The sequence below is a fragment of the Canis lupus genome, chromosome 14 (genome assembly GCF_011100685.1).
Source record: "Canis lupus familiaris isolate Mischka breed German Shepherd chromosome 14, alternate assembly UU_Cfam_GSD_1.0, whole genome shotgun sequence".
NCBI lineage: Eukaryota > Metazoa > Chordata > Mammalia > Carnivora > Canidae > Canis > Canis lupus.
In genome coordinates, this window is record NC_049235.1 from 30,959,245 (window position 1) to 30,984,968 (window position 25,724).

The following is a 25,724-nucleotide window of genomic DNA, read 5'->3' on the forward strand; positions in this document are numbered from 1 at the left end:
GAAACATACAGGTCTTTCTTTAAAAACTTGAAGTCTCTCTTTTTTTGCAAACATGAGATAGGGAGATCCCCTGGACATTGGAAAGTTACAGCATCAGTAAGAATTCTTAATAGAAGCAATTACCTTAAAATTCTCCCATAAGACTGGTGACTATGTAACCACAAAAACATCACTGATGATCATTTGTAAGTATGGCCATTTATCCAAAAACCTTTTCCAAACCAAAATGACAAGTATCAGACTGAAACTCTCTAAGAATACACCCTAGTACCTCTTTCACAATACATGTGAAACCTGCAGTCTCAGCTTAACCTTGGCATGGACATGAATAGAATCTTCTATGGTATTTAGTGGTTCTAGAGTACCTTACATTATCTAAGATTCAAAGGATTTCCTTTTTAACTGTAAATACACGTAAACAGAATACATCTACTATGCAACCAACATCAAAAGGAATGATACTTACTCCTTTTAAAATCACATGTCCAATAACAGTGGACTTGGCAACATAAAAGGAAATGATAGTCCATCCAAAAACTGTTAGAAATTTAATCTTTATGCTAAAAAAATGGTCTAATAACACTCCTTCATAACAAAGATTAGAATATATTTTAATTAAGAAAAACTAGAGGAAAAAAAGTTCAGTAACACCACTAAGAATTTAGGACTCCTACCCACCCTCAGGTCTCATTCCTCTGAAGCAAATACAGTCCCTCCTTGATTAATAATTATTATCCCCTGTTGACAGTTATTCCTTGCTATTCAATGTAAGCAAAAGCACATTCTTTCCTCCAAAGGAATTTCATGATACTAAACAGACATCTAACAGACACAGGCCTAAATACAAAAAATAAAAATAAAAAAAATTTTAAAACCCAGCTGATTAATTTTCATTGTGAAAGTAAGAGTAGAAGGAAACATATATAGAAGCTAAAGAAGGAAATTTATCTTAAAATGTAGGGATGTCCTAGGATTTAGATCATCTGTCCTACAAAGCCCATCACAGAGGTACTGTTTCTCTAGGGAATCCTCATATAAGATTTAAGAGCCATCAAATCCATTATGAGCTAAAAATAATGAGGTTAAGATAAAAATTCAAAACATACCTGCAGCATTTTCCCCCAATCTTGTGGTGTTTATGTTGTGTAGGGTATTTTCCACTAAGTGTGCTTGTGAAAGATAACTCTAAATTGGATCAATTTGGGACCAACTTTGTCTAGTGCTTGAAAACTACCAAATTATGAAAAAAAAAAAAAAAAGCCATTTTCTTTTCCCTGGCTAGTTTCCACTTGCCTTGCTGCAATGTCAAAGCAAACCAGGAATTTGAATCTTGATGTCTTTCTAGGTTGTAACAGAGTGAAAATAAATGCCTGGAATAGGACATTGCAGTTCATTTTTACATTTTAACTTTGTCCCATTTTTCCTCAAAGAGTAGAAATATTTCACAGCATCTTTTCAAGTATCCACCTGACAGAGATAGTTTTCCTTTCTCATTTCCAATACTGGGGAGGGCTCCAATTCACTCCAGGTGAAATTATCTTCAAATAGATCACAGCCTACGGAGAAACAAGGGAAGGCGGCCAGGACTCAGTGGTGTCAAGTAACAAGCACCTTGAGTTCTGTGGGTCAGAGTGCATCTTGTGCAGTCAAAAAAAAAAGTAATTCCTAGGGAATAGCTGTTGGAGATAAGCATGTGCTCTCCCCAGGGTAAAATACTCTTTCTTTCAAATAGTCCTTTCATTCAAAACGTTCCTTAAGGTAAACAGTGTTTTTCATCTTGAAATTTTTATGTTAGTATATCTATGTCAATATGTATGTATCCTTATCTACATATATTTTATCAATATATGCACTAAAGAGGAAGGGGAAGCTCCTTGGCTCAGCAATAAAGGTGCAATGCGCAACATCCACTCATCCTACCTTACTTTAAACAGAAGTGGAAATTCAACACAGGACAAGGGTGTGTCCCATCGCAAACTTGCTACAAAATGCTAGGCCACACTCAGCACCACACACTGCTTTTGCCTCAGGCTACATTCCTCTCGGCCTGTTACTCTCTTCATTCTCCATAAAGCTCAGAGGCTTCCTGTTCTAACTTCTCTCATCTATTTTTAAAAGTCACATATGTATTTCACATTAGACAGTAATTAACCACACTCACTATAGAAGCCTTAGTGGGGGAAAAACGTCTCCCAATTCATCTAGGCTACCCCGAGGGTTTTTTTTATTTTATTTCTTTTTTTAAACTTAATTCAGTCTCCTGAGAGATTCTAGAACCCTGCTGTAACTTTTAACTGAAGGATTTATACATCCTGGATATTTCATTATGTAAATACTCTAGTTAAATGAATAACAATCTAAAGAGAGTACATTCAAAATACCACCAGTCTTGCTTCAAATTCTGTTAGAAACACTCAAGCACTATACCTTGTGTAGTCAGAATACTCTTGCAGACGAATGCATAAGTTGCTTTGTTTTTTAACAATCAGATCTGTCTGTACTTACATCTTGCTGATGAAATTCTCTCTGCTATATTTTTGAGGGAGAAAACAGTAATTTGGTTGTTACAGGTTTTTTTTAATGTTTTTATTTACCTTTTGACCCCCTTCATCCATTTATCCTACCTACTCCTCACCTCCTACCCTGGCAACTACCTATCCCTTCTCTGTAACCATTAGCTTGAGTTTTGTTTTTTAGATTCCACATGAGACAGATTCTCTTTATTCACCATCAACAGGCACTTTGGTTGTTTCCATGTGTTGGCTATTGTAAGTAATTCTGCAATGAATGTAGGAGTACAGGTATCCCTTTTGAGGGTTTTGCTTTTCTTTTGATAACTACTCAGAAGCAGAAGTGCTGAATCATGGTAGTTCTTTAACCAAGTAACCTCCATATGCTTTTCTGGTGTGGCTGCACCAATTTATGTTCCATCAACAGTGCAGAAGGATTCCATCTTCGCATCCACACCAGCCTGTTATTTCTTGGCTCTTTAATAATGGTCATTCTGACTGGTGTGAGGGGATAGCTCATTGTGGTTCTGATTCTCATTTCCTTGATTTGTCATATTGAGCATTTTTTCATGTACTTGTTGGCCAGCTGCATGTCTTCTTGAAAAATGTATTGAGATTATCTGCCTATATTTTTAGGTATTTTTCTTTTATTTTTTTATTTTATTTTATTTTATTTTATTTTTTTATTTATGATAGGCACACAGTGAGAGAGAGAGAGAGGCAGAGACACAGGCAGAGGGAGAAGCAGGCTCCATGCACCGGGAGCCCGACGTGGGATTCGATCCCGGGTCTCCAGGATCGCGCCCTGGGCCAAAGGCAGGCTCTAAACCGCTGCGCCACCCAGGGATCCCTATTTTTAGGTATTTTTCTATTGAGTTGTAGGGGTTCATTATTTTTTATATAAACTGCTTATTAGACACACGATTTGTAAATATGTCCTCCCATTCAGTAGGTTTGTATTTTGTTTTTTTTCCCCTTCACAGTGTAGAAGCTTTTCAGTTTGATGTAGTCTCACATATTTCTATGTCTACTGTTCTTGTTTTTGGTGTCAGATCACATCAAGGAGCCTACTACCTCTGCTGGCTTATAGTTTTATGGTCAGGTCTTATGCTCAAGCCTTCAGTCCATTTTTCAGTTACTTTTTGTGTATTGTACAAGATAGTCATCAAGTCTTCACATTATACATATGGCTATCTGGTGTCACCAACAACACTTATTGGAAAGACTGTCCTGTCCCATGTGTTCTTGACTTGTCATAAAGTGATCATATACATGTATGTCTATTTCTGGGCTATGTTCCATTGGTACTATGTGTGTATGATAACAGTGTTTTAGTTACTATAGTTTTGTAATGTAGTTTGCAGTCAAGAAGCATAATGCCTCCACATTTGTTTTTTCTCAAGACTGCTTTGGCTATTCAGAATCTTTTGTGGTTCTGTACAAATTTTAGGATAATTTCTTCTATTTCTGTGAAAAATGCTGTTGGAACCTTGATAGGGATTGCAAAGAATCTATAGATTGCTTTTGGTATGGACATCCTAAATATTGATTCTTCTAATCCATCAACATGAAAATTTCTCATTTACATCTTCAATCTCCTTCCTTACTATCCTTGTTTTCAATATTTAAATCTTTCACCTCATTGGTTAAGTTGTTCCTATAGATTTTTTTTTAAAGATTTTTCCTATAGATTTTATTCTTTTTGATGCAATTGTACGTGGGATTTTCTTAGTTATTTGTATATGGAAACAAGTCTGTGTTTTGATTTTATCTTCTGTAGCTTTATTGAATTTATTCATTATAATAGTTTTTTGGTGGACTGTTTATTACCTATGACATGTATCATGTCATCTGCAAATGAGTAATTTTCTTCCTTTCCAATTACATGCTTCCCCCACTTTTTCTTCTTCTTAATTGCTGTGGCTAGAACTTCCAAAGCAATGTTGCAGGAAAGTGGGTATACTTAGCTTTCTTGTCTTGTTTCTTATCTTAGAGGAAAGGCTTTCAGCTTTTCATCATTGAGTATGATGGTTTATGTGGGCTTGTCATCTAGGTCCTTTATTATGTTGAAGTACATTTCCTCCATAAACCCTCTACTTTGTTGATTTACCAAAAATGGAAGATGATCGTGATGTTTATATTTCATTTTGTTAATGTGATGTATCACATAGACTCATTCATAGATGGTGACCCATTCTTCCACTACTGAAATAAAACCCCTGATAATTGTGAATAGTCCTTTCAATGTGTTGCTGCTTTCAGTTTGCTCATGTTTTATTTAGGATTTTTGCATTGTGTTCAGAGATACTGGCCTATATTTTTTTATTTTCTTGTGGTGTTTTTCTCTTGTTTTCATATCAAGGGAATTCTGGCCTCATGTGTTTAGAAGATTTCCCTTTCTATATTTTGGATGATTTTTGAAAAGAAGGGTTGATAGTCTTTAAAAATTCATGCAGTCTACCAAATATTTGATCTAAACCTACTTTTAGAATATAGAAATCAGATCCTCAAGGTTGCATATACTCAATATTTGAAAAAATACATTTACTTCAATTTGACGGTATTACACACATGTGGAAAATTAACTCCTTAGAGGCACTGCTTCAGACTGTGCCCAGTCTTTTCTTCTCTTTGTAAACTGCATATAATACAAACCTACCGAAAATCTGACACACATGTATGCATGCACACAGACAAGAAAAGCCAGGGATTTTATGGAAAGATCAAACTCAAATTTATGTCTTTTCTAAAAACAATCTCTTAAATTGTTAAAGACAACAGTCTTAAATAAAATTTAATTCTCATTTGGTTACAATCACAGGAAGACGTATAAAGGTCAAGTATCTAGAAACCATGATGTAAGCCACAAGTATATGAAATACTGCATTAAATTCTGTGGTCTTTTCAATCAGATTAGACTAGAAAATATTCTTGGCTTGTTTCAAAAGGTTTCAATAGCTTTCCTTGAATTTACAAACCTAGAAATGGTCCATCACCAAGAATCAGGAGCTCAAAATTCTATTTCCAGTTTCCTGTAGCTTTCTTCCTTCCAAGTGGTAAGTCCTCTATGAAATCATATTACTTTAAAGAAAATAAAATGTACTAATTCATTATACATACATATACATTAACAATCGCCATATGTCTGGAACTGTAAGAAGCAGTAAAAACCAGCTCACTGTATTCTTAAAGTTCTACAGCACAACTGAAAATTTAGTTATTGGGGATCCCTGGGTGGCTCAGCGGTTTAGTGCCTGTCTTTGGCCCAGGACGTGATCCTAGGGTCCCGGAATCGAGTCCCACATCAGGCTCCCTGCATGGAGCCTGCTTCTGCCGCTGCCTGTGTCTCTGCCTCTCTCTCTCTCTCTCTCTCATGAATAAATAAAACCTTTAAAAAAATATTTAGTTGTCAATTTATTAACCCCTCATTATATAAGAAGTATGGTTATGAGGTAGCTTAACAAAACTAAGTACATTTCTACTATTTAGCAAAGTATGTAAGTATGCCTTTACCTCTGTTACCACTATTCACCTATGCTTATCTTCTTTTTAACTTTAGTTGAAATAAAAAATTAAAGTGAACAAAATTGCCAAGAGGTCTACCAGTTTCTTGTGTAGAAATGTATTTGTTTCCTAGGGTATTGCCAGCAGAAAATGCTCCTTAAGTGAGTAAGTTTGGGAAATGCTAGCTTAAAGTTTAGCAACTTCACTTCAGTCTTTGGTTACGAATATCCATTTTAGAGTGGGAAATATCAGAAAGGGAGACAGAACATGAGAGACTCCTAACTCTGGGAAACGAACTAGGGGTGGGGGAAGGGGAGGTGGGCAGGAGGTGGGGGCGACTGGGTGATGGGCACTAAGGGGGGCTCTTGATGGGATGAGCACTGGGTGTTATTCTATATGTTGGCAAATTGAACACCAATAAAAAATAAATTTACAAAAAAAAAAACAAATATCCATTTTAAATATTCAAGTCAGGAATATTATGTCTATTATTTCCCAAATATTATTTTAGCATGAGACCTTTTCCCAAAGCTTATCTTCAAGAATATTCCATAGAACACAAGTTAGAAAATGATTTAACCCTTCTGAGCTCAGTATTTTTACTCTTTTGCTACAGAATACACTCAAAATCCCTGCTGCCTCCAATCCGGCAAATCATATTTAGTGGTAATTAAAAGGCAAAACAAGGCACAAATGTACATTTTAGAGAAGTATATTTCCAACTTAAAGAAAAAGACATTTACAAGATGTTTATTTAGTATCAAAATATAATTAGTAATTAACATGATGGATATGGCAAGCAAACAGTATATGGTCAGGAATCAACTTTGGTATATTTGGCTGTTGCATATTTGACTTGACACTCCTAAACTCAGAAATCTGAGACAACAGTCATGTAAAAAAAAAAAAAAAAAAAAAAAAAAATCAAGTAATATTGTTACTTGTTGAAGGTACTAAATCAAGTAATATAGTTACTTGTTGAGGGCACCAAAATTCTTTTCTCCATAAAAGCAACAAGAACACTGACAGATATTAAAATTAACTTCTTCAGAACTCTGGAAATTAAAGCCATGTGACAGTCTATGGAATGTTTGCTCCAGTAGCTAATGCAGAATCTTGGATTTAAAAAAGAAGAAGAAAACACAGTGAACATGTGGCATTTTAACTTACCCAGCTCTCCCCAACCCCCACCCGACAGTCTCTTCTGAGCATCATGGTCATCTTGAAAACCAAAAGCCTGCAACCACAGTGAAAAACAGAAGCCTAGCAACTACTGGATATGGCAAAACAGAATTGGAGCTTCTCCAAATTCTAATCCCCAGGTAACTGCCATAGTTTCATCCCTTCCCCTGTCCCCAAGTTCCCTGAAAAACCTAAATTCCAAGTTTTGTTTTTATTTGACTTATGTCAGAGATTTCCAGCACAGTGTTTCCCCGGGAGCATGTGCTAAAAATTATCAGCAGTAATTGCTTACCACAGCAGTCCCTAATATGGTGGTAGCAACTGAAGCAAACCATAAGCTAACCCGAACCATTAAAAGAAAAAGCTGAAGAATGACATGTCCATACAAGGCTTTGAAAAGCTCAAATGCTATTCCCAGGTATCTGTTCAAGACCATGAACATGCAGAGGGCTGCCCACAGGCCCAGGAAAGACCTGAGAAGGTCCTGTGCTCTTACTTCTGATTCATCTTTTGCCTCTTCACAAGCAGCAAGTGAGAACAAAGCCAGAGTTGTAAACCACTTCCCTGAGCATACCAAGTGTGCCCCTATACATAGACACCAGGCAAAGCATGGAACATGCTTTGTTCTGATATTTAAGGAAATCTGTTATCGTTAAGTGACCAAACTATTCCAGCAGAGACTTCACTGGCTACATGTGACAACAGAAAAGAATACATGTACTACAGACTTCAAGTAAGTCATTTAACCTATCAATAGTACAAACAAATATTTTCAACAGGAAACTCTAGGAGGGGTGGGTTCGGATTTCCAAAATTGCCATATTACTAAAAAGGGCCAATTTTCAACAAAATTAGCCAATACGTCAAGAAACAAGAGCATATGTAAAGAAAAAAAAAAAACCATACAATTGTCCTGAGGAAGGCCAGACTTTAGAGTTACTAGATACTCAAAGTATTTTAAATGTGTTTAACAAGCCAAAGGAAACCATGTCTGAACTCCCTGAAGACAGTGAGAGAACATATTCTAAATACTAAAAGGCAAGACTGTCAACCAAGAATTTTATGTACAAAAAAAAAATCCTTCATAAATGAAGTACAATATTCCATGTAAGCAAACAGTAATAGAATGTTTTACTAGCCAGCATAGTCTGTAAGCAAAACCAAAGGGAGTCTTTTGAGGCCAAATGAATTAACATTAGACAGCAACCTGAATCTCCATTAACATAACGAGTAAAATTAACTACTTACATTAAAGACAATGTATTTTGTACCCCTTTATTTTTATTTTATTTATTCATGAGAGACACAGAGAGAGAGAGGCAGAGACATAAGAAGAGGGAGGAGAAGCAAGCTCCATGCCGGAGCCCTATGTGGGACTTGATTCTGGGACTCTGGGACATGCCCTGAGCTAAAGGCAGAGGCTCAACTGCTGAGCCACCAAGGCAACCACCCCTTTGTCTGATTTAAAAGGCAACTGCAAAGAACAGTAATCATAAATAAGTATAGAAGGTATACAGTGTATTAAGATGTCATTTTTATGATAATACAGCATAAAACAGAGAATCCAGTATTGCTTAACCTTTTGTTGTCAATTTACATGTCTTTTTGTTTTTGTTTCAATGCTGAAGAAGTTTTAATTTTAAGAAAATGTATGAGAGACCCACACATTTGCAGTCAGCACTCAATTCTCAAGTAACCTGTTTGGGAACTTTATAATAATAAATATTATAAATATTATAAATAAAATTATAAATAATTTTAGGGGCCTAAGAATGATACTGAAGTATGTAGAATTAGCCCATTTTATATATCAGAAATCCACTTTTTAACAGTACAAGCAATCTGCTGCTAGAGACGATATTTACTGAGGTTATTTCCTTCCAGAATCCAAATAATTTCCTTGAATTCTCCGCATCAAGATATAAAGATTTTGTTTAGATGCTGCTAAATTCACTTCCCTATAAAAATGACTTCTTAAAGCCCATCGTATATTTAAGTGTTCCAATGTGTTAACAAACACTTGTAGTAAACCGCCATACCAAAACAAGATAAACAAGAGACAATACATTTCAACTAAAAACATAAACTTGTTCTATCATTTCTTCCATTTTTTTTTTTTTTCTGTTTTGTACCAGTCTCCACCTACTGATAGGAATGCTATCAGATACAAATGTCCAGGGGCATTCACCTGGGCCCTGGTGGGCCTCCCACAGGCATCTCCTGTCTCCAAACCAATGTTATAACTGGACCAACCCTGGGGGTCTAAGATGCCAAGACACTCTTCAGCAACAACCATCAGGAAACTTAGGGGAAAAAATAAAAGTTTATCACTTACAAGACTTGGAAATGACATAGCGCACCCAGGGCTTTATAGCAAGGTCACAGGTAGAGAGCACACATGCACAGGTAAACAGTTCTGCTGTATTGAGGTCAAGCATGGGGACTTACGGTCTTGGAAGCTCAGTTTTTATCAGTAAATTTACAATATAAATGGAAGAATTTAAAGCACAGGAAGTGAAAAGTGGCCCTAAAGGTCAGTACTACAAAGGAAGTTAAAAAGGGAATTAGAAAATAAGGAGAAAACAGACAGGAAAGTTTCTTGAGGAGTTGATATTTAAGCTGTGATCTAAAAGATGAAATTAAGCCAGAGTATGAGAAAAAGCACTTGTGTCAGTCGAAAAAAAAGATAGGTGACTAATCAGACTTGTAAAGCTCCTAATACCACCAGAATGCTACAAGTTCAGCACCTATTTTCTTCAAGCCAAAAAGTTCTTGGTAAGAAGAAAAAGAAGTTAAAAATAAACTTTAAAGGAAAAGCAGAGGTAATATCTAGTAATTGTGGACTACTGAAGATTTAAGTGTTGACCATATATTTTTTTTCATTTCCCCCATAGAATGATATACATGTACCCTTGCCACTATCTCAAATGTGAAGTGTACCGGCTCATTGCACTGATGTGGGGACTGGTCACATGCCTTGCCTTGTCCAATGGAATGAGAATGGTAGTGGCATTTTGATAGGTGCATGCCTATTGCTTATGAAGCTTCCCATCTTTCCATTTCTCTTCTAATTTCTGCCATTGTTATAAGAAGTTCTCTAAGGTAGCTGCTGCCCGTTCAGCCTGGGCTCAAGAAACACACAGAGAGCAACCTGAGAACAGCCCTCCAAGCAAGGAGCCACATATACAAGACCAGACATGACAAGAACAACCCCATCAAGCCCAACCTGGATCAACCAACACCCAGCCCATCTGCAGACAGGCAAGCAAGAATAAATAATTGTTATTGTTTCATGCTATGAGTTTTGGTAATCTCTGCACATAAGAACAGCTGACCATCATTTCTAATATGAAGCACTGGACTAGAAAATTTCACATGGGTTAGCTCATCCAAAGTTCCCTTTGAGATAGGGCAAATTAGTATCTACTTAACCATATAAGAAAATGAAAGAAGGAGGGGCACCTGGATGGCTTAGTTGGCTAAACATCTGCCTTTGGCTCAGGTCATGGTCCCAGGGTCCTGGGATCTAGCCCTACCTGGTCTGTCTGTGCAGTAGGGAGTCTGCTTTCCCTTTCCCTCTGTGCACGTGCTCCCTTCTCTCAAAATTAAATTTAAAAATCTTAAAAAAAAAAAAAAGTGAGATAAAGAAATAGATGGTGTTTGAATACTGGTTCTTAATCTGTCAAACAGCAAAATTTCAAAGATATGTGGACTTTTATTACTGTTATAGTCCCTCAGCCCAGAGCATTATCTTGTTTCTAGTCTAGCACTTAGGATGTCAGTTACAAAAGAGAAACTGAAAACTAATCCGGGTCTCCTGAGTTTTTGTTCCTGCTCTCTCAGGATTTACTTTACCTGGATGCAAACTAAACAAAGTCCTACCAAACCTTAATACCACTTAAAATTATAACACAGTTTCATCTTCCAGAAAATAAAGTCAAGAAGCAAGCAGCTACACTTAAGAGGGGGGGAAGGTGTGTAATTATACTGTTTATCATTTACACTGGATAAGAGTAAGTTTTTCTAATTAAATCTAGCTTTTATAATGTCTTACTGAAAATAAGACATTTTAGTTTTACACAATTTGATAGTGACAACTCCTCCTGAAAAAGAAATTATGGAAAAACGATGTTCCTTTGAGAAATAAAAGTTAATAAATTCTTTACCTGAATGAATAAAGCCATGGTGAATATGAAAAGTAAAATTCGTTGAACTCTATGTGGAATGCTATCTTTTAAGGTTTTTTTCACATATTATCCTTTTTTATATACCACCAGGACATGATATAACATGATTTGGAATGGGATTGAAAACAAAGAGCATTTATGCATTCTAAAATCCATCAAAATCAGTATGCAGTAAGTAGACTACCCTACTTCTAATGAAAGGGAAAAAGTTTATCTTCCTGATACTCTTAATTCCATTTAATATTTTGTGGTAGGGAACACACAGACTGCACCAATGATGTAACCTATCTCAGATTAAGAAAGGCTTTGGACATTTTTTTAACTTATAAAAAAACTTCGATTACCTTAAGGAAAAAGAAAAAAGCCTGACCAAAGCATCTTACAAGTTTTAGTTATTCTTAGAATTAGAGGATAAAATATTTATTCCTTGCCATTTTCTATCACCTTACAGACTACTATGGACAAGAAAAAGGTGTGTTTCCAAGAAAGGAATTTAGGATCATTAAAGCACAATTAAATAGGATGTTTCCTCAACCTCCTTCACTGAACTCCATCAGAAAATAATGGAGTTAGTCATCCTATTTTCTTCCATTTCAAATACACTTATTCCCCTAAGGCATGTATATCTAAAACATATTCAACATCAGGACTAACCCACAAAGTTAAACCAAAAAGATGAAAAGCAGAGATAAAAAAAAAAGACAATAAGCTAATAAAAACTGAACTGCTGAGTCTACTTCCAACTAGCTAGCTAAGGAAATACTCCAGTTTTTTCATTTGGTGTTGCCAACCTTATTGAAAAGATATTTGTACAAGTAATTATACTTTTTATAAGCAAGATGTAGTAGAACAAAGCATGGCATTGTCATAACAATCAGTTTCAGGAAACCCAACAGGTATTGTAATGATGCTGCAATTTGGATCTTGTGTTTGCCATTTAACAGATTTCGACCCTGTGCAAGTACCTTAACTTTTCAATTACAAAATAGGAACATATCACGTACTATTTATTCTGCCTTCCATAAAGTAGATACTCTGTGAACTTAGTAGTTTCCCTTTCCTTTAGTATGAATAGATAATTCAACAAATTAAGTGTATTGTAGGGTGAGGAAGAAGCAGATGTTTTCCATCAGTTTCAAGGGACTCTCATAATCTTAAAAACACACATACACTCCTCTTTGGTCAGTCCTCCCTCTATACAAACTCCTCACTAATGGAGCAGTAAAGAACAGATTAAAATGCATCCTGCTGAGGGGAACCTGGGTGGCTCAGGGACTGAGCCTCAGGGTGTGATCCGGGGGCGCTGGGATTGAGTCCTGCAACAGGCTCCCCACACGGAGTCTGCTTCTCCTTCTGCCTATGTCTCTGCCTCTCTCTGTGTGTCTCTCATGAATAAATAAAAATTTTTTAAAGACTTTATTTATTTATTCATGAGAGACAGACAGACAGACACACAGAAAGAGAAAGAGAGAGGCAGAGGGAGAAGCAGGCTCCATGCAGGGAGCCTGACATGGGACTCGATCTGGGGTCTCCAGGATCACAACCTGGGCTGAAGACGGCGCTAAACCATGGAGTCACCCAGGCTGCCCAAAATCTTTTTAAAAAGTCCATGCTGCTGAAAACAGAAGCTTAGACATGACAGACATCCAAATGAGAACTGCGATCAGAGAAAAAGGCAAGTGGCTCTAAATCAATAGGGATTTACTTCTCTTGTTCAGTTAATAATGCATTTTAATACTTAATTGCTATTTTTAAAAATTAACATTGAATAGAAATATATGGCTAAATCTGTTTTAATTCTATAAGCTAAAAGATCAGTTATTACTACAGCTTTGCTGAGACCAATATTTCTGTCACTAAAATATTTTTAAGTCTCAAATGAAGCGTGAAATCTATTTCAAAGCAATTGTTTATTCTCTAACATCATTTGAAATATCCTTATCATGATTCACCTGGCAAATAGTTTTTACTACTTTGACTTCACATATACTTTGACTGCATCATTCCATCAGCTGTATGTCTGGGCTGCATTAATACTTCATATGAACTGAGGCTTATGTCACCAAAGGACCACTGGATATCTTCTCAATCTCTACTCAGTTTCTGTTTTTAATATATAGTCACTGCCATATCCAGCCCTTTACCTGTTTTTAAACCATAAAATCAGAGCCCTCCAAAAATTGTAGACATCATCTAGTCCAAATCCCTCATATACAGGTGTGAATATAGGTCCAGAAAAACTAAAAACTATGCCATTATTCAAGGACGCAGAGGTAGAAATAAAAGTAGGGCATGTTTGGACTTCCCCATATCATCATGGTTTCTGACTCCATCACTGGGCAAACAGACTTGAATAAGAAAAGCATGATATTGGGATGCCAGAATGCAGGGCAGGCAAGCCCAGTAAAAAATACCCATCGGAATAGTGGCTTGAGTAGGCACCTGCTCTGGGTCTAAGTTCATTTCGTGTTACAGTACAAAGATCTGTGTTCACTCTGATGACCTTAAAGCACTACTACTGTCTCTATTATGTTTATACTACATAATACGTAGTCTTGAACAAAATTTCTGACCACAATTATAATGGCTGGTTCAACAACTTACATACCCCTATTATTATTAAAATATAATTAGAACCAGAAAAAATTTCACAGAAAAAAATTCTACATTACTTCCAATCTATCTCAAAATTATTAAACAAAAGTTGATGTAATTCACCACATTTACATGCAAGAATACAAAGACTCCAGGAAGTATGGCGACTGACTCGACAATGCCTAAATTGCTGAAACTAGCAGACACTCAGCAATCTGCCCCAGTTCTTACTCTTACAAAAGGACGATTGTGATAGATTAACAGCCACAAATTCTTGGGGGAGGGAAGTATGTTTTCCCTCTCCTTGATATTGGCTGACTTCTGTTTTACTCTGTAAGGCAGAGCAGTTAGAAGTGCTTGGTTCCAAATCTGTGCCCAGGGGGTAACAAGACTCGCAGCTTCCACCCTGGTATCAAAAAACAGTCTATTCTCAAGTCCACTCCATTCTTCAGTTCTGTTTTGACTACAGCCAATAGATTTCAAGATAATTTTTCCTGGATGTTCTTTCAGTCCTCAGTTTTCATTGTATTCTCTTTTATTCTCTTTTATACTTTTTGTCTTGAAATTTGTGATATCTCATCTATTATGTCAAAGTTGTAGATTCAACATTTTTTTCAATATTATTTTGAAATCCTCTACTACTGTTTCCAACATCTGGCTCTTTTTCTAACTGATTCTCTTAAAAAAAAAAAAAAAAGGAAAGGTGATTCATGTTAACAGAGTAATATTGAACAATTGAGTGGGCACTGAAGACATGTTTTACCAACTATAGATTCTTTCCTCTTCCTCTGAAGGGTGGTGATTGTTGCCTGTTAAGTGGTCTCTGCTCCTAAAATGTGGTCCTTCTGAAGTACCCATGAAAATCCAAAGGTATTCACTAACTCCCTTTAACATGGCAGGACTCTAATTCACAACTCTGTCTCCTCTGGGGTGACTGCCTGCCTAAGCCTCTGGTTATCTTTCTGTCTTCCAGTTGAGGTTTTCTCCCTAGGCCCCTTGGAATACTGCCCCATGCATGCACAGTTCTGGCATCAGCAAAGCCTTTGAGCAGTTATATGCACGTACAGTCCCCCTCTTTTGTGGCCATTCCAAGCTTCCTCAATTCCCAACTGCCCTGGGAGCCCCATGATCCAGGCTCTGGCTTCTCAGGACAAAAACTATAGCTTTCTTCTTTGCCACTACAGGGATGGAGAAGTGGCCTCAGAGTAAACAACAAAAGATCTATTGTTCACTCTTTGGTAAGGACTTGTACACTACACATAGTTTGAACAGGAAAGGTTTAATATAAAGTATACTTATCTATATATGATAGTCAACTAACGACTAAAACTAAGAAATCTGAGGATATAAAGCCAAGATAGTAACAAACATAGAAAGAAGGGGCATCCATTCTCCAAGGCTGAAATTCAAAACTCATTTATGAAGGTCTGGCTATAGCCCACTGGATGGTCAAGAAGTGGAACAGCCTGTCCTGCACTGGAGGTGGGACACAGTCAGCAAGCTAAGGCTGGGATGTCAGAAACCATGGACTAAAACTAGATGCCCAAGGACCTAAGGCTGACGAACAGGGCACCGCACACTGGGACCAACAAGCTGGAGCCTACAGCTGTACCAGGGAACCAAGGCTGGCAGGCACAGAACCCCAGGCTAGGACTGGCCAACAGGAAAACCTCCACTACCGTGTCAGCCAACAAAAGCTGGCAGGCAGGGAATGGAGGGCCACAGCTATCATCAAAAACTTGCTGAGAATAAATAGCACTCAGGGCTGTGCGCACACACACAAATGGCAGCTCTGAAGCCAACAGGAATGCAAGCATACCTGAACCAGGAAGAAATATCCCTTCCTCCCACAGGGTCCCTTCAGCACTCTCCACTGAAGAAACTACAATTTTCTTGGCAAAAGAGGGATGTCCATGAGATGTAGCCAGACAGGGAAAAATAATTTATTGTCTCTCGGCTCTAAATCTAAGTGGCACCACACGTAAATGTGAATGTTACCCACTGTCGGTTCCTTCTTCAAGGGTTCAATCTCTTGCAGTTCCTGTCTACTTTTAGTTGGTGAATGCCTTCATACACATTTATCTATCATACGGGTTCATATAATGCAAATATATCATCTCTCTATATTTCTCTCTCAATACATACATAGGTAGCATAGCTTTTACTTTTTATATACTTGAAGGTTGGCCCTTTTAGCTATTCTGTCATTAGTCTAAGTCAAAAGCTCTGGATAATGATGTGATGAAGAATCTAGAGAATACTTTGAGCAGAAAGCTGCCACTCTTTTAATGTTTCAGACTATCTACTGTCAGGTTTATGAAATGTGTGACCATCTTGACCTTCAACGGTACATGCTCAGTTTCACTGACCAACTCTCATCTAAGATATTCTTAGGGAAAAAGGATTTCTACTAGTCCTAAAAACAAAACTGAGTTTATGCAAATGCACATGAAATGGTCTCAAATTGGCCAGATAATGCCAAAAATCACATTTCTAGTTCATAATTGGAAATACTGTCAAGATGTTAAGGTCCAAAAAAATCCTGTCCATAAAATGAAACAAACTTTGAAATCATGTGTCAATATCTGTAGGTGTTAAAATCCATCAAGTTTAAGTGCACGTTAAAGGGCATGTAGTTCGAAGGGATGGATTACACAAAACTAACTCAGATTGGGAGTATTCTCTATAACAAAGGTTGTTCCTAAACATGCCAACTTTAATATTACACACTTAGTAATCTTTTTTATGTCGTTATATAGGACTTCAAAGTTCTAGGCAGCAGACCAATAAACCACAAGTCTGTGGGAACCACTTGAAAGCAAAACTTTCTTTCTAGTTCTTATAACAATACTTTGTGAAACAATAAGAAAGCTGTATTACAAAATCGAGTAACTTTGGCACCAACCATCACAGAATATTTTTATGAAAGACTTATGTGTCTTCTAAAAACGTATTCTTTTGTAAACAAGTTAAGAAAATTTAGCAGTGCTCACAACCCAGTAAGAGTTGGCTGCACATCAGATAGGTAGATTAAGTGTAGATACAACCCCACACTTGAATCAAACTATTAATCGGAGAGCAGGGCTACCTACTATAAGTGATCTAATCCCTCATCATATAGGAATCAAACCTTACACAGCTGTCAGAATTACTAGGGAAGGCACAGATTAAAAGAGTGTAGAAGGAGGAAAGGAGTCATCATTGACTAGTCAATCTGACAAGCCAAACCTACCCAGACACCAAAGGGGAAACTTTGAGAAGAAAGTCATGGAGAAGTCTGAACAATAGGTGTCCCTGTGTAGCTACTGCCTCAGTGGGTAAGCTGAACTAAGGCTGATGATGGTAAACAGCATTGATGGTTACCCATCATGAGAATGAGCTAGACAGTAGAACGAGATGGCAAGGACAGGTTGGAACCCACCAGGCACCATTTGTCTGTCACCTTGTCTGACAGCACAAAGACCTTATAAGAAAAATGGCTTTGGTTTCACTTCAGGCTTCCAAATCTCACTCTTGCTCCCCCCTTGGGAAGGAAGGAAATGAAAGGAAGGAGGAAAGGAAGGAAAGAAAGAAAAGAGAAAGAAAAAGAGAGAGAAAGAGAAAAAGAGGAAGAGAAAGAGAAAAAGAAAAAGAAAAAGAAAAAGAAAAAGAAAAAGAAAAAGAAAAGAAAAGAAAAGAAAAGAAAAGAAAAGAAAAGAAAAGAAAAGAAAAGAAAAGAAAAGAAAAGAAAAGAAAGAAAAGAAAGGGGAAAGAAAGAAAGAAAATATCCAACTTTAACCAAACTATCATATGGGTACCTACCACAGATGAATACTAGGTCACTTAGATAAACACAAAAATGAATTAAGTCATCTGCTTAAAATAGGCATAGTTTATGAAAAGATATGAATAGGATTCTAAGATTTTAATATCCATATTCTTTCGTTGGAAAATATATCCTCAAAGCCTCTCACCATACTTTTTCCATCACTCTCCATTTTTTTCTGAAGTAAAAGAGCCTCAAATTGGACTTCAGAGTTCTTAGATTATACCTAAGAAGTTGGTTTTATTTCAGCCATCAACCGCTAAGCTATTATCTGGATGCTAATGCCTACACTATACAAGGTAACATAAAAGGTTGAAGGACTAAATGTGATCGAAATTTCATTATTTGATTACAGATGAGCAGGAACAATGTACTACATATTTTTAATATACTCTATCCACTCTGATTTGATATCCACTGTTTGCCTCATCTTTTATTTTTTGTTATTCTTACAGACCCTTGCAATTAGATTACATCTATACTGTTTTTTGAAACTATGTAACAGCAATAAAAACAGCAATTCATATCTTAAGACATCATTTTTAAAGAACAAGTGTGAACTAATTAAGAGAAAAAATTTATGAGTATTGCTCTGAAATTTTCAAAGTCAGTCTAGTTTTCTACTCTAGAGTACATAAAGGAAAAGAATTTATTTTTCTGTAAGAGCATTCCGAGTCCTCTACTATCAAATCCCCTAGTTTTTAAAATTTTCACAATTTGTATCAAGTATCTACTAGGTTTGAGGCAATGTGCTTGATAATTAAGACAGAAGAATAAGGGAGAAGTTGTTATTGTCTATTAGAGTGTGCTTTATTACTCTAAGAAGCCAAAACAGTCTTTAACTAAAAGTTGAACTTGTAATTTCAAAACTTATTATAAAACTACAGTGATCAACTAAGTAGTTGTATAGAGATTTATAGAGATGTCTAGTATAGAGATGTATCGACCACAGAATACAATAGAGTGACCTAGAAGTAAACCCCTGCTTATAGAAAACTAATTTGTTTTTTCACAAGAACGCAAAAACCATTCAATGGGAAAGGGCAATCTTTCAACAAATCGTGCTGAGAAAACTGGACATCTAGATGCAAAACAATCAAGTTGGATTTTATTTAATACCATATTTAAAAACTCAAAGATCTACCTAACAGAATAAAAATTAGAAAACTCTAAGAGGAAAACTTCATGACTTTCACTTTGGCAATGATTTATTGGATTTAAAGCCAGAAGCACAGGCTATAAAATTAGAAATAAATAAGTTAGGCCATATTAAAATTAAATTAATGCAACAAAGGACACGATCTAAGTGAAAAGGCAATCCATGAGAGGGGAGAAAATATTTGCAAGTTATCTATCTGGTAAGGGGTTAATATACACAGTATATTAAAAATTCTGAGAGCAGTGAAAAACTTACACAATTTTTTAAATGACAGTAGGACTTGAATCAACAGGTCTAAAGAAAATACATCATTAATAAACAAAGAATCTCCTACAGATTTTTAAGATGCCAATAAGTGATCATGTCAACAAAACAGGTCAATTTCTAGAGATATGTGTCAGAGTAAGCTCAAAGGAGAAAGCTTAGATGATTTAATAACCATTACAGAAATTATAGTGTTAACCGAATAACCACCAAAAAGCCATTCTCCTAACCTTACCACACTCTAAAAAAATCTCCAAGCTTAGGCAATTTTATTAGAAATTCTATCAGAATTTAAAGATTAAATATGTTTCTTATAAAAATTGCTTCATAGGGCAGCCTAGGTGGCTCAGCGGTTTAGCGCCACCTTCAGCCCAGGGCCTGATCCTGCAGACCCGGGATCAAGTCCCACATCGGGCTCCCTGCATGGAGCCTGCTTCTCCCTCTGCCTGTGTCCCTGCCTCTCTCTCTCTCTCTCTCATTAATAAATAAATAAATAAAAATCTAAAAAAAAAAATTGCTTCATATAATAAATGAGGAAAAATGACCTACCTCATGAGATACAGTGTTGCCCTGAAAATCAAGTAAGGACAGCATGAGAAACACATGACAATTTCACTTATAAAAAAATCCCACATGAAATACCAGGTAGTTAAGTCCTATATAGTACAAAAAAAATTGTGTATCATTGATCTCAGAATCACAAAGATAGCTCAACATCAGTAAGTCTATCATATGAATTCCCCATTACCAAGACTGAGAGAAATTACAAGATGATGTCTTCTGGAATTTTTTTTTTTTTTATATCTTGTGAAATTTGTAAAGAAATAAGCCTTCCTGGAAAAGAGAGGTGCACTGTTTGAAATGTAAATTATTCTTAGAACACTTTCAATGAGTTGCATTGCACTTCTAGTACCTTAATTAGTAAGAATTACTTTACTGTCATGACTAAAAATAAAAATATTTCAAAAGAGTTTATTTCAAAAAATCACGTCAGTGGGTTTTTGATTGATAACTGATTTAACTTAAAATATTTAGAGGTTTGTTGGACTTTCATAAATTGAGTACAATCTTTGCATTCAACTACCTGCTACAATAACAAATAACTATAAAGTTCTGTGAAATATGTAGGTTATATCAATATAAAAGTATGGCAACACATCTGTGGTCTTTTCCAGTTAACATAGGAACTACCAGATGAATACTATTAAACTCTTGTGAAATAACAAGACTTGATTCATATGGGCAGTGTAATTTATTGTTTATATTTTAACCAAATACCTCCTCAGTCATTTATAATGGCTTTACAGTATTGTGTATCAAATAAGCAGCACTTGAAAACTGATTTGTTTGTAGGACAATATGCATGTTTCAAGTGGTATTGAAAACTGCACTAATGGATATGTAATAATGAAACATATCTCCTAATATGCTAATGACTCTATGCACTCTTTTAATGAGAAATAAAAGTAATGTATGGATAGGAAAAAAAAAAGGGATTTATTCAAGACTTTCAAGCCAAAAACTTAAAGATTTTGTTTAAGAAATTAGATGAAGTCCATTTAGTGATAGAATCCCAAAAAAATTTAATTTCATTTTTTTGCTAATCTACAACATAATACCAGTGGCCCTGGTGAAAGTGACAGCAGAAGGATTCGAAGGATGCAGACGTTTTTGTCATTATCTGCAGATAGTGTTATCATTTATATAAAATATAATTCTTAAAAAATAAACAAATAAAAAAATAAAAAAAATAATTCTTCACATATAAGCTTAAAACCAGAGTTCAATAAAATTATCTAAGTGCAATCTACCAAAAGCAACTGTGAGGAAAGTTAACACCCAATAGCAAATACAAATTACAAAGTATAAAAGAAGATCAATTATTTTTATTAGCTGTAATAAAATAAGAAATCACTTACATGGAACATACAATATACAGGTAAGTAAAAATCCTTCAAAGAACATAAAAAAGAAAAGAACATAAAAGATCTAAATAAGCCAGTTATATTCATGAGTGAAACAACCTACTATTTAAAGACATCAACTTGGTCTGTAAATTGATATACAGCTTCCAAGCACTGCGATAAAATCTTATCAGTGGAAACTTAAGGTTTCAAAGTTATATAAAAGTAGTAATGGTCAATAAAAAATTCATCAGTCCCATTCTATGTCTTGCCTCTGATTCTCTTGGTCTCCCAAGCCAGAATCTCTGATTTCTCCTTATAGCTACCTCTGGACAGGTAAGTCATTATGGACCTGGCTTCCCTTGGGAATGAATGAATGATCTAGGTTGTTGGTCTTCAATCCCTGTGGGAGAAACTGTAACCAAGAGATTACAGACCAATGGAAGATGTTTGTAATGTGTACAACTAAGAAAGTAATAGTATCTAGGATATACAAGAATCTCTACCAAATCAACAAGAGACAAGAAACTCAAATGATAATTGACAAGTATTAATAAGCATTAAGAAGTACACCAACGTATTAGGTAGAAAAGTTCATCCTCACTAGAAATCAAAGTCAAGTTGCAACAGAGGTAAATACCAGAATGAGAATAATATTCAAACTATAGAACATGTGGCTAAAACTAGAACCATGTCCTCCTACTTCATTGCTAGTAGGTCCTTAAATAGGCACAGCTATTCTGGAGAGCAATCTGGCAATAGGTTACTGTAATTAAGAAGGCATTTCTCCATGACCTCCCACTTGTACTTCTTGATACATCCCCCAAAGAAAACTTGTACAAAGGCCACAAAGTGACATAAGAACATTTGTTTCTGTTTGGTAGAAAGCAATGTAGGTATCCACGTCGGGAAGATACCAATAGATAAAATGTGGTTTGTGCATGATTCAAAGTTATCTAGTAATCAAAAAGGTTTTAGATTCTTCAACATTTTCAACATGAATGATTTCCTAAATTCTGAGTAAAAGTGATAATCTTTTACAGAAATTTAAAAAGCAAAACAGGATACATCTTAAGAATATATATAACAGTTATTTTTAAAAAAACATTAAAAAGAAGTTCTTACAGAATATTAGTAATTTAGATTGGAAAGGGAAAGAAAAAGTAGTTTAAAACAGCAGCATAACAAATAAACAATAGCAGCCAACAATAAACCAAGACAGATCCATCAACTCAGTTCTAGAGATTTAAGGCCCCAAAATAAGATGGAATGAAGAAGTTTGTACTTTCGATGAATCACTTAATTCTACTCCTGAAACTGTCACATTATTTGTTAACTAAAAGTTCTAAAATTTAAACTTGAAATAAGTCTGTAATTTAATGTATCTCTTAATACATGTTAAATACTATTTTCAAAGTTAAAATATATTGGGGTGCAAGGAACAGATTTATTTTTTTTAAGATTTTATTTATTTATTCATGAGAGACACACAGAGAGAGGCAGAGACACAGGCAGAGGGAGAAGCAGGCTACATGCAAGGAGCCTGACATGGGACTCGATCCCGGGTCTCCAGGATCAGGCCCTGGGCTGAAGGCAGCACCAAACCTCTGAGCCACCCGGACTGCCCCAGGAACAGATTTCTATAGTTTTAATACATGAGAAAATTATCAGGAATTCAGGGGTTCAGGAAATAAGGAGGGAGTGTGAAGCCCAAAGTAGAAGTATTTTCTCTGTTTAATAAGCAGAAAGCTTATGCCCAAAACATTTGGTAGGATAAAAGGTACGTATGTAATAGGGAAACCACAAGTCGTGATCCCAAAGATCGCAGTTCTGAGCAGTAAAAGACAATTTCTGGTCCTGCTAGGAGCTGGTACTTTATGTTGTGGCTATCAAGGACCACATTAAGTCTTAAAGCTGTGGGACAACATGGACAAACTTGCAGTTATAAAGATCACTTGGGGGCTTACGGAGATGGAACATTAATAAAGGTAGACAAGGCAGGCAGGAGGCCAACTGTCAAGAGATTTTCCCCTACCCTCAAAGTGCCCATGTAAGATAGTAAGAATTAAGATATTTACGAATCAAAATTTGGTGCAGCAGTTTTAAATTAAGGGAAGCTACAGAAAAAAATGTGTGTAGCAGTCACTTATACACTGGTCTCTATACATATAAAGGAAAAGAGAAAAATTAGTTTCCAGTTAAAGCCTATGAAATTATTTTCTGGAGGTAGGAGATTCTTCTTCTCAATGGAAGGTCACAATACTTTTTCCAGCACTTTAGAAGCTTCCCAAAATGGGACCAGAAAAATGACAAGGCATATATAAGCCTACCTAAAAGAATTGGTAGAAGAAAAAAATAGAGATAGGAAGCAGAGAAACAAAGATTAAAAAAAAAAAAATCAGGAGAAATAAGACAAATTGGCAGACGTTCAACCGCAGAGCCACCCAGGCATCCCTGGCCATTGCATTCTTAGAGACTTAAGGGAAAGTTTTGTTTTCAAATTGAGGGTTTGTTTTGCTTTTCCTTAAAGGTGTTTTTACCCTTTCAAGATAAACAAGCATTTTTTAATATAATACAGCTTTTCAATCTCCATTGTAATTTTATTTGAATATTAACTGTGTCCACAGTAAAGTCTATGATACAAACCAAAAGTACATACTAACAGAGAACAACTGTCACTGGTTGAGTCCTGCTGTGTACTCTATGTAATAAGTACATATTCATGAAAATAAATTGCCTTCTAAAATTCAAAGTAAAATAAAATGAAACTCTCTGAAAACCCAAAAACTGTTAGAAATGAGACTAGATCTGCCAAGAGATTTCACAATCTGTATCATTTCAGAATATGATCTTGAAATTGAATTATGCAGTTTGAAAAGCTCCTTTGTAGGAAAAGCTATTTCATAAAGCTGCAGAGAAGTATTTGCTGTTATCTAATAAAAATTGTCTGGACCAACCTGAAATCTTCATAGTGTTCCTAGAGAAAACATAATTTACTACTGAATGTGTTAAGTTACCAGTTTTTCTTTTCCTTTAGCAACTTCCTAACTGGTCATTGAATATTCCTTTAAAAAAATATTTTATTTATTTATTCATGAGAGACACACAGAGAGAGACACAGAGACACAGGCAGAGGGAGAAGCAGGCTCCATGCAGGAAGACCGATGTAGAACTCGATCTCGGGACTCCAGGATCAGGCCCTGAGCCGAAGGCAGAGCTCAACCGCTGAGCCACCTGAGCCACCCAGACATCCCGGTCATTAAATATTCTTAAGAAATAGATTTTAGTTAGGATCATAAGAACCAAAGACTAAATATCTAATTGCATGGAGAAGAATCAAATATGCAAGTGTTTATCTTAACTATCTCACACCTGTAGGTTTTTAATGAGCTTTAATACCAATCCAGATACCCATTTCAGGATTCATATGTACAACCAGTTTTTCAATTTTATACACTAATACACACCTACATTTAGAAATAAGCATAAATACATACCATATGTAGTCAATAGAACTTTATATCCTGCCCCATCAATATCAAATCATGAGCATTTTCGTGCCCCACTGAAGTTTCCAAAAACACAACTTCAGGTGACCTTTTAAGTTCCTAACAAATGTTTGCTATTTGATTTCTAGCATCGCAGCCTGAGAAGCTTACATTTACAAAAATGCTCCCACTAACTAACTTTACAATATTCACCCATATTTCTAATATTTTCATAGGACTTTCTTAAATGTTTCAGGAAGTATTTATAAATACACCAATATGTACATACATATTTATCCCCATGTTCAACTCGTAATTTACATTAGTATCAACATACTATCATATATCTACATATACATAGGTAGGTGTATGAAATTCTTTCATTTGACAGTTTTAAGAATCTAATGTAAGGCATGAAGTCTTCCAGGTGCTACAAGACAAAGACCCTGCACTCAGAACTCACATACCATCATCAGGAAGCCACAAATACTTACCATTATTTTTACATGATTGTATTTTTGGTATCTAATAAGACTAACTAAAACAGAATCAAGGGATAGAAGAGATAATTTTACATAAGATTATCAGTGAAGCCTTTTTTGGAGGTCACATTTGCACAGGGACAAATGAACAGTGGAACACTGCTCATACCTGGACAAGGTGGCCTGAAGAACCAGTACATAGGCCTTTTTTGTGTGTGTTAATATGCACATAGATTCTTGGATATCCTTTTCATTCAACAAACACTTGGGACTAATATACCAGGCAAGTTGCTATTAACAGATACCATCCTGCCTTTGCGGGTCTCAGTCTAGCAGGGTAGTTAAGACTTCCTATATACAAATTCCCAAGTCATTTTTCCACTTTAATTTGGATGCTGGACAGAAAAAAAACAAAAAACCAAAATAGAGAACAGGTCACTAGGAAAGTTACCAGGAATCGGCCTAATCTAGTTGGGAGTGGGAAAATGGGGAAGACAGGAAAAGATTCCCTAAGTGATAACTTAGGCATTATCTAAGGATATGTAGCAAGATAGGAAGAAAGACAAGTTCCAGAAAGGAAGAAACTCATGTGTGAGAAAATAAGGTGACCATGGCTACAACATAAAGAACGAGAGAATGAAGGA

General features: G+C 35.9%; 1 protein-coding gene and 1 long non-coding RNA gene across 2 annotated transcripts in view; one reads left to right on the forward strand and one right to left on the reverse strand.

Moving 5' to 3' along the window:
• CRPPA (CDP-L-ribitol pyrophosphorylase A) overlaps positions 1–25,724 on the reverse strand; it is a 292,641-nt gene that overhangs the window by 215,015 nt on the left and 51,902 nt on the right. Inside the window, exon 4 of the mRNA XM_038556990.1 lies at positions 19,756–19,776. Within this exon, the coding sequence (XP_038412918.1) occupies positions 19,756–19,776 (21 nt within the window). The remainder of the gene's footprint in view (positions 1–19,755; positions 19,777–25,724) is intronic.
• On the forward strand, positions 7,123–10,460 carry LOC111098777. Its single transcript, XR_005369492.1, has 3 exons — positions 7,123–7,336; positions 7,615–7,929; positions 10,091–10,460. It is a non-coding gene; the product is annotated as an uncharacterized LOC111098777 (long non-coding RNA).